General features: G+C 49.4%; 1 protein-coding gene across 1 annotated transcript; it reads right to left on the bottom strand.

Annotated features, from left to right (window-relative positions):
- Window positions 1-1041: 1041 nt before the first annotated feature.
- Window positions 1042-10746, bottom strand: LOC119353805. Its single transcript, XM_037620485.1, has 5 exons — window positions 10312-10746; window positions 10126-10176; window positions 2055-2188; window positions 1548-1648; window positions 1042-1459 (listed from the first exon to the last, which is right to left on the bottom strand). Coding segments are annotated over exons 1-5 (672 nt in total). The 5' UTR covers window positions 10696-10746; the 3' UTR covers window positions 1042-1457.
- Window positions 10747-12837: the final 2091 nt, after the last annotated feature.

Raw genomic sequence — 12837 nt, 5'->3', positions numbered from 1 at the left:
TGGGGGGCTCCCAATCTCGGGCACCGAAGCAAGGCGCGATTGGGGAATTACCGCAGCCCGAGCCGGCGCGTCCCCCGCTTGGCCGCTGATTCAGTCATGCGCTCAAGCTGCCGGCCGTCGCCCCGCAGTCTCGCCGCTAGTGGCGCAGCCCAACATTCACGCCGAGCTCCGCCGCCGCGCGCCCTCGCTCTGCTGGGGTTTAACGAAGTTTTTGTTGGCCTCTCCTCCTCGGCTAGGTATGCTGGGAATCCAACGCAGCTGCGGTTTCATCCAACGGACACGGTCCACCGTTGCAGCGTGAGCGTGACAGATGGGAGCCGCTGCAGTAGCGTCACTGCCAGGTGGGCCCGCGAGACACCGACGAGGGGCGTAATTGGCGTGAACCGTCCAAAACTCGAATGACTAGCATGAACTTGTATCGATATCGTTGAAGCACTGGATCTCTCTGCACTACTGCTTAACTTAATACTAAGGTTCCCGTCAAAAAAAAAAAGTCGGCTTATTTTTTAAGCCGCCAAAAGAACTGGCCCTAAGGTTAATTTGCCGCAGAATACATCGCGTGACCCCGATGTATAGCTGTGTTTGGTTGGTGGCTTATGACAGGTGCAGCTTCGGTCAAATTTTGGGCGGTGGCCAGGAGGTCAAACTCGGTATGGCCAGCAACGAGTCAGCCATGGAAGTTGACCACGTGTTAGCACCAGTTCACCTTGACCTCAGTCCAGAATTGCATCATTCTCTGCGTGGTGCAAGTCACATGGTTTGACTGTGCGGCCACAGTCACAAGTCGAATTTCTCATTCAGGTCCCCTTCGGGGACCCGGCTTGAGTAGTAGGCTGTGCCTTGGCACTTTTCCTTTCTTTCTTCTTCTTTTTCTTCTATCCTTGATCTACGGATCATCGCCTTTGTCACTTTTCCATCTGCTCCGTGCTTAATATCAATGAGAAACCAACCATGGCTGGGCCTTTCAAAAAAAAAACAGTCACAAGTCAAATTGTCGACTGTGAACCTATGTTATATGATAAAACCAAAAATCCCAAAGTATCAACCTAAACTGTGCAGATTGCATCTTTCGACGAACACTTAATTCGTCTACCACAAGTTCATTTTCGGCGCTGCACAATATTTCCAAATTGGAGCATCCTAAGTACACAGTATAGGCATGCTCATAAATCAAAAACCATTTGTTGCCTCTTCAATTTCTCATTCTACCTCATACAGAGACAAACATTTTATGCCAACCAAGCTGGCCTACCAACAATTGTATATTACTAAGCGTTTACGTCCCACCCAGAAGCAGTCTTATGCGCCATTTGGAGTTCTGTGAAAAATGTCAAGATACTCTAACAGATGATTGGTCGTTTCTTCTATGGTCCATGTATTGGCTAGACGAATCATTTGAACTTTTAGCTGGCCCTGCGGTGATAATATTCCGCAAGTTTCCTCGCTTGTCTGTCATTCTCTGCGTGTATCAGCATATATATCAGATATCAAGAGATACAACAAGTATAAGAACTGGTGTGGTAAATATTAGCATTGCGGACACATACATTTAGTCTTCTGCCGAGCTATATTCCTCATTTGTCCTATTCCATCTTCTACTGCTTGAACAATATTCGTTGACTTGTTCACACCGTCTGCTATCACTTGGCTGCAAATGGTTGTTTCAGTAACAGACAACAAGGGATGAGCTAAATGAGTCGAATAATTATCCACGGTTCTCATGCTTATGACAGATTTGCATAGTTAGGCCTCTTCAGTTCTCGACTAAAATTCAAAAAAAAAGTTCTCGACTAAATATGTCTACGATGTTAACTGTAAGCAACTTTAAACCAATATCACATTCAGTATGCGGATTTAAAACATAGTTCGATCTACAGATGTGAAACTGGGTGCAGGTCAGCTGCAATTAATGTGTGCCGAATAATATAAACCCACATCAATTTATAACGATAGTGCTACAACATAGGTAGGTAGATAAACCTTTGGTTTCCTATAACCAAAAAAATAGATGAACATCCATATGAAACTCAGGCATACAGTTATTTTGCGTTTACCTCAAGTCACTAAGTTCAAGGGTGAAATCACTGATTTCCATGCCAGAGAGTCTTACAGCTGTCATCGTGCTCGGTAACTCATCCAGAGCTGCATCAGCCAGCAGAGCAAATGAATTTGCAGCTCTCCTCATAGCCTGTTGAATAGAACCGAGTCTGAAAACTCCATCAAATAAAAATCATACTAATAGTACGTAAAAGGGGCAAAATGATGTGTAGAAGCTAAGGGGTATTTTCACAGCACATAACCATCCTCTCAACTTGTCATTTTCGGACACCACACATTCTCTTATTTCAATCTTCAGCAATCAGCTCCTCAACTCTCATAACTTTTTCTTTTTAATTTCCCCCTATCGTCAAAACAACCATTGCTTCTCCTAACTCGCGCACACATAACATAAATTGCCACAAAGTATATTAGTCGATACAGCATGTTACTGTTATAAACATTGGTTTTATGACTAACGAGATGCCATGTTATTAGCAGCTCCAAAACAAGATAATATGTTAACACTGGCATTTGGAATATATACATGAAGACATGAAGTTCCATGTGGGTCCAGTCATGAGTTCCAGACTTTCTGTTAAAGAGATAAGATAAGCCCGAAAAATAGATTTGTGGGAACGCTTGGGTCCGAGGGTAGTTCGTCGGAGAGACGAGATAGTCCTTTCTCTCCATCACCCAACTCCACAGCACTTCCAACCCCGGGTAGGGGGGATTTGCAATCTCTTGGTGATGTCCTCATTGAAGGTCCTCATGGGTGACGGCTAGCAGTGTAGACTCAAGGGCAACTCTAACTCTAGCTAGTGTCCAAGGACCACACTGGTTATCGCCAGGTTTTACTAGACCAAAGGCACTCCAGCACTAGGCTCTAGGGCAACTCTAACTCTAGCTAGTGTCCAAGGACCACACTGGTTATCGCCAGGTTTTACTAGACCAAAGGCACTCCAGCACTAGGCTAGTCCAAGGTCAACTCTAGCTCTAGGGTAGTCCAAAGGAAACTCTAGCACTAGGCTAATCCAAAGGGAACTCTAGCACTAGTTTAGTCTCAGGGCAAATGTGACCAGGTTCAATGGGGCAGCGCCCCTAGCGGCAGTCCCTCGTGAGTTCGGGCAGCGCCCGTAACCTCAACACCATGTGGATCCACACTGCGACCCCAACCACATGTCTTGCACGTAACCGAACAGCAGCACATTGCATCTGGGGAGAACATACTTGCAACCAAACGTCGTGCTTGTGTTACCGTTGTCATGCAGCCTGGGCTTTGTGGGAACCAAACGAAATGCAGAACATGGTTGGGAGCCTATATTTTCTCAGTTAGATAACAAACGCGCCCAAAGTGAGCATGTAAGCGTCCAAAGTCTTGCCCCCGGCTGCCTCTTTCAAGTGAGGAAGGTCATATGTATATAGGGAAATAGTTCGGGAAATCACATGGCATGCCATTAGGCTACATACATTGGTGGCCCCATCTTTCTTAACATGGTAGTTTTTAGTCAAAGAATTAGTGAAAAAGTGGTAGTTTTCAGCACAAATTTGTAAAGTGGTAGTTTGTAGGCACGGTTCCATGAAATGTGGTAGTTTTTTGTTAAATACTCTTTTTTTCTAGAATATGAATAGCATGTGTATCATCCATTAAAGAAGAATAGGCAAAAAAGCCAAGTACAATGCGTTTCGGCTATTACAACACTAATCTCCAGGATTAGCAACTGCACCCACCATGCCTACCACGAACATGCCTCACCCAGTCCAACCTCTAGCCGAAGACGATGAGGCAAAACAGGGAACAACCGGACCGCATCATGATTGAAGTCGGAGACATTTGCAACAACCATGACTCTCGAACAGCTTGGACCAATGTGCCCCTCATCTATGCGCCTAGAAGGAGTCGGCATATGGACAGCAGGACCCGGCCGGACCTGAAGGAAGCGTCGTCGAGGAAGTGTTGATGTCGGTGTACATTGTACCCGAAGGCCCACGCCCTGAGCAGCAGCCACCATGGGGGACTCCACGAGCAACCTGGACGATGCCTCCAAGGAGGGGACCAACGCCATGGCACCGGCGTTGCCGCCACCTAGTCCAAAGAGCCGGATCTAGGGTTTCCCCTGGTGCACGAGGAAGGGAGTTGTGGTCAGATGTGACGCCCCGAGACCGATGTGCCAGGTGTCTTCCAGTTATTCGCTGTTGTTGCCTTGTCATTTGCTTGCGTGTTGCATCTTGCCATGTCATCATCCGCATTGCATCATCATGTTTTTAAAACTTGCATCCGTCCCAGTCTCCTCGTTCCGTCTGTTGTCCGTTCTGAGCCCAGACACACTTGCACGCGACCGCGGCATGTCCGAAATACTATTTTATAAGTGGCCGAAAAATGTTCTCGGATTGGGTTGAAAGTTGGCGTGCGGTCTTATTATAGTGTAGGTAGGCCGCCTGCCAAGTTTCATCGCATTCGGAGTCCGTTTGATAGCCCAACCATTAAACTATAGCGGCAGTATAGCCGGTCTTTTCGTCGGACGTTTTCGGTCTCCGAAAACCGTGCCGGGCTGCTTTCCTCTTCTCTTCTCTCAGCCCAAGGCCTCTTCTGCACAGCCACCTGCAGCTCACCTAAAACCCCCCTCCGCTCCGGACCGTCGGATCGAGATCCGATGCCCGAAAACGGATGATGGTTCCCCTAACCCTAGCCCCTTACTATATATAGACCCCTCCTTCCAATTTTGGGCATCCCTAGCCCCACACCTACCTCTAGCCGCCTCCCAACCGCAGCCACCTTCCTCCTCGGAATCAGCGCCTCCCCAGCCGCCCTCCGCCACTTGGCGCCGCCGCCGGCGCGCTCGGGCCAATCCGAGCGCGACACGTCGCCTCCCCGCGCCCCGCAGCCAACCCCAGCGCGCCACGCGTCCTCCCCCGCGCCCCACTTCACCGCGGCCCTGCCAGGCCCATCTGCGGCCCGCCCCCGGGCTCGAACCGGGCCCGACCGCGCCGCCCGCCTCCGCTCCCGACCTGCCCCGCTCGCCTGGTTCCCCTCGCTCCTCGCTCCGCCTGACCCCGCCTTCGAGCACGCTGCCCCACCGTCCGCGCTCGCCGGCGACAAACGCCGCCCTTCGCTGGAAATCTTCAGCAGGCCAGGTCGCGGCCTCCCCTGCCCGCGAACTCCTTCCTTCCGCCGCTCTATCTGCCGCTCACGCTTCCCTCTCTCTCCCTTGCAGGATCCCACCGCCGGAGGTTGCCTCGCTCACCCCGTCGTCGGACGCCGCATCGACCCCCGCCGTGCCTAGATCCGTCTGGAACCGCCCGTTTCGCCGCTCGTGGGACCCTCTCCGGCCTTCTGCGTTTCCTGTCGCCGCCCCGCCGTCTGCATCGTCGCCGTCGGCGACCCTTTTCGCCAAGAGTCCGCGACACCGCCCGTTCACGCGCGCGTTGACCGTTTTGGTCGACCGCATGGGCCTCGCAACCTCAGCCCAACGCCCCGACCGGCCAAGACACCCGCCGGCCGGCCCCCTTCCAACCTGGGCCATGGCCCATGGTGAAACCCCAGCCCCTCCAGATTCGGCCCTATACTATTTTTTTCCCTGACCTGCGAATTTTGCTATTTATTCGGGAACTGTTGTTTTACAGAAAAGTCCTTCATATTCATGCATTTAATATCTCCACAACCATGCATCGGATTAAAACAACTTATATATGTAAAGTGCTTAGAATTTTGTCTAGTTTCATAATATGCCACTTTCAATCATGTTTAAAATGTCTAAAATGTTGTTTGTTTAATTTTGAATAAATGCCATGCTAAAATGTTTTAATTCATAACTATTTAACCGTAGCTCCAAATTTAATAATCTTTATATGTAAATGCGGTAGAAAAATGCCTAGTTTAACATGGTGCATTCACCTTGCATGTTTAACAACTCTAAAATATTGTTTAGGGCAGGACAGTACCATAACCAAAATATGCACATGAGGATTTTCCGGACTTGTTGTTTTGTTGTTCCGGCCTCATTTAAACTTGCCTAGATAGATAGTTTCATTATGCTTCACCTCTTGCCATGCTAACAACATTTAATATTGTTAGGTACATAAACGAGATCGAACTAAATAACTTGAACGTGGTGTTTCGTCAATATGCAACGGAGTTGCATGTTGAGCTCCACTTAATTTGTAGGATTGTTTGTGCACTTTGTCATGCCATGTATCATTAAACCGGACATGCATCATACTTGGTTGTGCATCATGCCATGTTTATGTGATGGTTGTTTACTATGTTGTTTGCTTCTTCCGGTGTTGCTTCTTCGGGTTGGATCCGGTAACGTCGCGTTTGTGAGGATCCGTTCGACTACGTCCGTTTGTCTTCTTCATGGACTCATTTTTCTTCCTTGCGGGATTTCAGGCAAGATGACCATACCCTCGAAATCACTTCTATCTTTGCTTGCTAGATGCTCGCTCTTTTGCTATGCCTATGCTGCGATACTTACCACTTGCTTATCATGCCTCCCATATTGTTAAGCCAAGCCTCTAACCCACCTTGTCCTCGCAAACTGTTGTTTGGCTATGTTACCGATTTGCTCAGCCCCTCTTATAGCGTTGCTAGTTGCAGGTGAAGATTGAAGTTTGTTCCTTGTTGAAACATGGATATTTTGTTGGGATATCACAATATCTCTTATTTAATTAATGCATCTATATACTTGGTAAAGGGTGGAAGGCTCGGCCTTATGCCTGGTGTTTTGTTCCACTCTTGCCGCCCTAGTTTCCGTCATATCGGTGTTATGTTCCCGGATTTTGCGTTCCTTACACGGTTGGGTTATAATGGGAACCCCTTGACAGTTCGCCTTGAATAAAACTCCTCCGGCAAGGCCCAACATTGGTTTTACCATTTGCCACCTAGCCTTTTCTTTCCCTTGGGTAGGCCTGCCCAAGGGTCATCTTTATTTAAACCCCCAGGCCAGTGCTCCTCTGAGTGTTGGTCCAACTTGTCAACCGCCGGTGGCCACCAGGGGCAACTCTAGGCTGGCCTACCGGAAGTTTGGACAATCCGGTGTGCCCTGAGAACGAGATATGTGCAGCTCCTATCGGGATTTGTCGGCACATTCGGGTGGCTTTGCTGGTCTTGTTTTACCATTGTCGAAATGTCTTGTAACCGGGATTCCGAGTCTGATCGGTTTGTCTTGGGAGAAGGAATATCCTTCGTTGACCGTGAGAGCTTGTGATGGGCTAAGTTGGGACACCCCTGCAGGGTTTTGAACTTTCGAAAGTCGTGCCCGCGGTTATGGGCAGATGGGAATTTGTTAATGTCCGGTTGTAGAAAACCTGAAACTTAACTTATTTAAAATGCATCAACCGCGTGTGTAGCCGTGATGGTCTCTTCTCGGCGGGGTCCGGGAAGTGAACACGGTGTTGGAGTTATGTTTGACGTAGGTTGTTCTAGGATCACTTCTTGATCATAGATTTTCGACCGTGCTTTGCCTTCTCTTCTCGCTCTCATTTGCGTATGTTAACCACCATATATGCTAGTGCTTGCTGCAGCTCCACCTCATACCTGTTACCCTACCTTTAAGCTTAAATAGTCTTGATCGCGAGGGTGTGAGATTGCTGAGTCCCTGTGACTCATAGATACTTCCAAAACCAGTTTGCAGGTGCCGATGAAACCGTGCAGGTGACGCAACCGAACTCAAGGAGGAGATTGATGAAGACCTGTTCGTAGTGTTGTTTCGTTTCAGTTGATCAGTAGTGGAGCCCAGTTGGGACGATCGGGGATCAGTGTAGCATTTGGGGTAGTCTTCCTTTATTTTGGTTCCGTAGTCGGACCTTGATTGTATCTGGTTGTTGTAATGTTACATTCATGTATTGTGTGAAGTGGCGATTGTAAGCCAACTATGTATCTCTTTCCCTTATGTATTACATGGGTTGTGTGAAGATTACCTCACTTATGACATTGCTTTCAATGCGGTTATGCCTCTAAGTTGTAGCCGCATCGAGGGCGTTACATCAGAGCCATGACAAAGCCTCCAAGGAGGGGAAGGCACCCGCAGGCGTCAGACTCAGCCACGTGTAGTAAGAATTTTTCCCAAGCCATGACCACAACTCCCAAAGTCCACCGAAGCTAGAGCAAAATGGAGTATGCCGACAAGGCCAGCCACCATAGCAGGAGGAGACACAACTCGTCGCATCGCCGCCACCACAACCTAAACCTGTTCATGGGAAGCTCGGCCCAATGATCTGGCCCGGAAAACCCAGGCCGGTCCGGGCTACGCTTGCCTCTTGGGCCGGGCTCGGGCTTCATTTTACAGACCGAAAGAATATTCGGGTTGAGCTACTATTTCTCACCTTTCCAGGCCAGACTTTCGGGCTTCGGGTCGGGCCTACACATGTGTAGACTGAAGAACTAGATTCGGGCTCTTTCGTGCTTCAGGTTTGCATTTGGGCCGGGCTCGGGCTTGAGAAAGCACATATTTTCGGGCTTCGGGCTTGGGATTGTCACTTCAGGCTTTGTCAAGCCCGGCCTAAAACCAAGCCCGACCCGGGGTATGATCGAGTTTACCACGACCACCAAGCCAACAAGATCATGGGCAGCCTCAACGGCCCGACCTTGGACTCGAACCCCTACACCATGCAAGTATGCATCCAAGTCGGCCCTGGCAACTCTTCCCAGCACCACGCCGATAAGAGCACCGCTTTAGCACCAAGCCGTATGATTTTGTGGAGCGAGACGCCTACCGCTGGGCGTCACAACACTGGCACCAGGGCCACCAAAGCCACACCGGGCTGCAGCGTCGTTGACTCCCCTCCCACACCCAAACCACGAGGCCGCATCGTCTGGCCGAGGGCACATCGCCATCGAAGTACCTAGAAGCCGCTCACCAAGGGGCAAACACGCCGAGCTATAGCCCACCCCATCGCCAGACCAGACTGGCGCACCATCCCCATCACCCCATGGCCATGGCCGGTCGGCGCTACCAAGAGCTCACCAGGGTCATCGTCCAGAATCCAACATGTGCCACTTGTGCAAGAAACGGTCGAGGACCCCGTCTCTTTGGGAGGGGGCACATCGCCACCGCGGCCGAAGTCGGCAGCCACGAGGGAGTCACGTGGGGGCACCTGTGGTGGGCTAAGGTTTCGACCCCCAAGTCGCCGGGGGGGAAGGGTCAAGGGGGCAATCAGCGTGAGAGAGTGGTATGCGTTTGGCAGACTCTCTCTCTTCATGTTTAAATGGCTCATGTCAAAATTCTAAGCAACCAAGAAATATGGTGAGCGGAGGGGCATGAGTTTCATGGGTTCAAATTTTCCCAATAAAATACGCCTCACATGTTCAACTCCTGAAGCAATAGTGCAACACTCCCTCTAGTTGGAGATGGGCATATGATGATAGTGTATGATACTACTTCTACAGTGCATAGTATCATAAGCTAGTATGTTAGATTGCCTCATTTACTATCATGCATGACACAATGTACATCATTTAATATGATATGGTATGCCAAATCTTCTCTTTTCTCATTTAATTGTGTGCCACATCAGCGAAAACGTCTAAGTTCACATGCATGATACGCTTATGATACTCCCATTGAGGACAGCCTAAGAGTGTAATTCCCCCTCTCTTATCTCCATGGATTAAATGTTGTGTCGGATTCGAAGCATTTTTAACTCACTAAGACTCAAAGTGGGACTAATATAACGGAAATCTGAAAATTTTGAGATAGGCCCTCCATACCGGAAGGGAGGGAGTATTTGGGAAGGGGAGTATGAATTTAGAGCAGAGAGTTGTATTGACATTAGAAATGGGATGAGTCGTTTTATTCCAAATCCTCTGTTTGGCGCATGATAAGAATTATGTATAAGAATGTTAGGAAACTTTTATTTCTTTGCTTGGTTCGTGGGAATCAACGAGGGAATAGATAAGGGAAGATAATGTAAGTTATGGTGAAGGGTTAACATAATGTATGTTTTTAGGCATGAGTATAAATTCGTATGCCTAATCCCTTCTCAATTTCCACTCCCCGACACCAAAGAACAAATTTAAAATCTCGTGCTCATTCATTTCCCGTTTTCTAGTAACATCAAATCGAAATTACATTGAGAAGCCAGACTTACGAGCATCGTAGGAATCGCCACCGCTACCATGCTGATGAAGGCAACGGATGTCTGACAAGGCAACACAAGATTTGGGAAATAAGAAGAGACACTCCATGACCTCAAGATTGCAGCAATATGGAAGAATTAATCTTTCAAAAACTCAAATGGAAACTGAAATTAGATGGCAGAGGCTCAGTGCCTAACCGTGACGGCGACGAAGGTCAGGAGGAAGAACACCGGGTCCCCAAGACCAGCGCGGGCCGCAAGGTGATGGGCCGGAGGGCCCGCGGGGTCCCCGGCGCCAACGCTCTCCGCGTATCCCCCCGCCCCTTCTTGCGCCTCCCGCGCCTCATCCTCCGTCGCTCCATTCCCCTCCTCCCCCTCCCCCAATAACGCCGCCGCCGTCTCGCCTTTGGCTTCGGGAGCGCTGGAGAGGCGTTTCTTGGGGAGAGGAGATGGTGGGTGTGGAATACGCAGGGAGGCGAGGGGAGGGCGTGCGCGGCAGGGAGTTGGTGGCACGAAGACGGGGCGGAGGGGGCGGGGAGGCGGCAGGCGGAGGAGGCCGTGGAGCTGGCGCGCTGCCGCCATACGGGGACGCCTTTGCTGCCTGCAAACCCGTCGAGCGAGTAGCCGCACTTAATTTTGGTGGAATGAATTTGTTGGATTTTTTTCCTTTTTTTAATAGAAAAAAATGGTGAAATAAAAACGATATTTAGGCTGGCGGAGTATCCAGTGAAAATCACTAATCAGTGAAAATCTGGAAACTTGTGACCTGGGGCGTTGGATCGTTGACGGATGGTACAGATGAAAGGTGGGTTTGCTAACCAGCCACTTAAGTGTATTTTTCACATAACCCCTTGTCTTGCTGACTGAGCATAAATCTTTTGACGCCGCAACCCATGAACGATTCGTCTTCGATCTCTGCTGCGACGATGACTGCGCCGCCGGCTGTAAGCCCTCGCCCGCCGCCGGACGTGATGGAGAACGCCCGCGCTGCTCCTTTCTATCCCATGGCCCTGCCTCCTCCTACACCTGCACCGGCCGTCGTCGACGCCCTCGCTGTTCCATCCTCTCTCATGCCCCGCCTCGTCCTAGCCCTGCACCGGCCCTGTACTGGACACCCTAGCATTGTCTTTTGAGCTTTTGAGAGGTTGAGCATTTTTGTATCCTCCAAAACAAAGAGCGCTTGAGCGTTATATGTTGAGAGATTCTGTGATTATTTGAAGCTCCACAATATTTTCTGTTAAGAAACTGTAGTTGTTTGTCAGAATTTGTAGCTGTTCATGCACTGTAGCTGTCACTTTTAACATAGGAGAAGAACTCCAGATTGTATGATTTGGTGTACGACAAGAAGTCCATGCCTTGCAAGATTTCAAATTTCTGCTTGGCCATATTTTGCTTGGATGACCAAATTCAGTATCATTGGATATTGTACAACTGTTGAGAGCTTCAGGATTGCATATTTTGCCAACTTGAAGATGTAGCCTGGGAATACATGTATCATGTCTCTGTTTTTCGGTTTTACTCCATACATCATGTCATTTTTGTCAAAGCAAAGTTGTAAAATAGTTCAGCAAACCCGCACTGTAACCATCACTTTTAACATACATACATGCTGCATAAGCTTCTTCCAACAAAAGCTTCAGCGATACATCCACTCTATGTCGAAAAAAAGATGCATAGTACAATTTAGATTAAACCACTAAGAATGTTTCTTCAGATCAAAACTTCTTCCTGCCCCGAGGATCACCACAGAAGTGCATGAACAGACCACCCTTGCACTGAATTCTGTGTAAACTTTCATCCAACACACTCCAATGGAGCTCAACAATACATTGCAGTTCAGAAGCTTATATTCAGAAATTTTTGTCTTGTACAAATTCCCATATTACAGCAATGGAGGACCACCCATCTAACTATCTAAGTTCAGTCATAACACCTCACAACATCAAAATTGCATTCAGAAATTTTGGCTTGACATGACAAGCTCGCACACGAAATTGGATAAATCAGGTAGAATGAGGCATTGCAGAATCAAGCTTTGAAGGAGCAACAGCCCATTCCGCGGCCGGCGTCCCCGGTGCGCCCGTCGTTGCGCACGGAGTCCTGTTGGCTGGGCCGAACGTCGTGGGCATCCTCGCCTAGCCCATGGGCAGCGTGACTTGTGGAACCACTCCACGCCGAGGGGAGCTTCAACGCTGTGGATGCTTTCATCAGCGCCGTTGGGAGCCCCGCCCGCTGTCGCCGCCCTCAAGCTTCGCCGATGTGGGTTGTGTCGGCGCCGGACACCTTCGTGGCATCCACACGGTGGCAGCGCCATAGGTGACGCCTCCGCCTTCGGTCGTCGCGGTTGGGGACGGCGGCAACGCCATGGGGGGTGGTCGTCGTGGTGGGGAACGACCATGGATAAGGGGCAAATTTTTCATAATTTGCCCCCCACCCCCAGAATGACAGGTGGGGCCTGGGCCCGCCCGTCATTGAGACAATGGGTGGCAAATTGTGAAAGGGAGAAGTAAGGGGTGGCAAATTGGATAAAGCGAGATCGAAGTCATGAACTGCGGCGTCAAAGGGTTTCCTGCCCTGTGAGTAAGACAAGGGATTATCTGAAAAGTACCCTTAAGTGGCTGGTTAGCAAACCCTCCTTTCATCTGTGCCATCCGTCAACGATCCAACGCCCCGGGTCACAAGTTTCCAGATTTTTACTGATTAGTGATTTTCACAGAATACTCC

The sequence above is a fragment of the Triticum dicoccoides genome, chromosome 2A (assembly GCF_002162155.2).
Source record: "Triticum dicoccoides isolate Atlit2015 ecotype Zavitan chromosome 2A, WEW_v2.0, whole genome shotgun sequence".
NCBI lineage: Eukaryota > Viridiplantae > Streptophyta > Magnoliopsida > Poales > Poaceae > Triticum > Triticum dicoccoides.
This window is presented reverse-complemented; position numbering and strand designations above follow the sequence as displayed.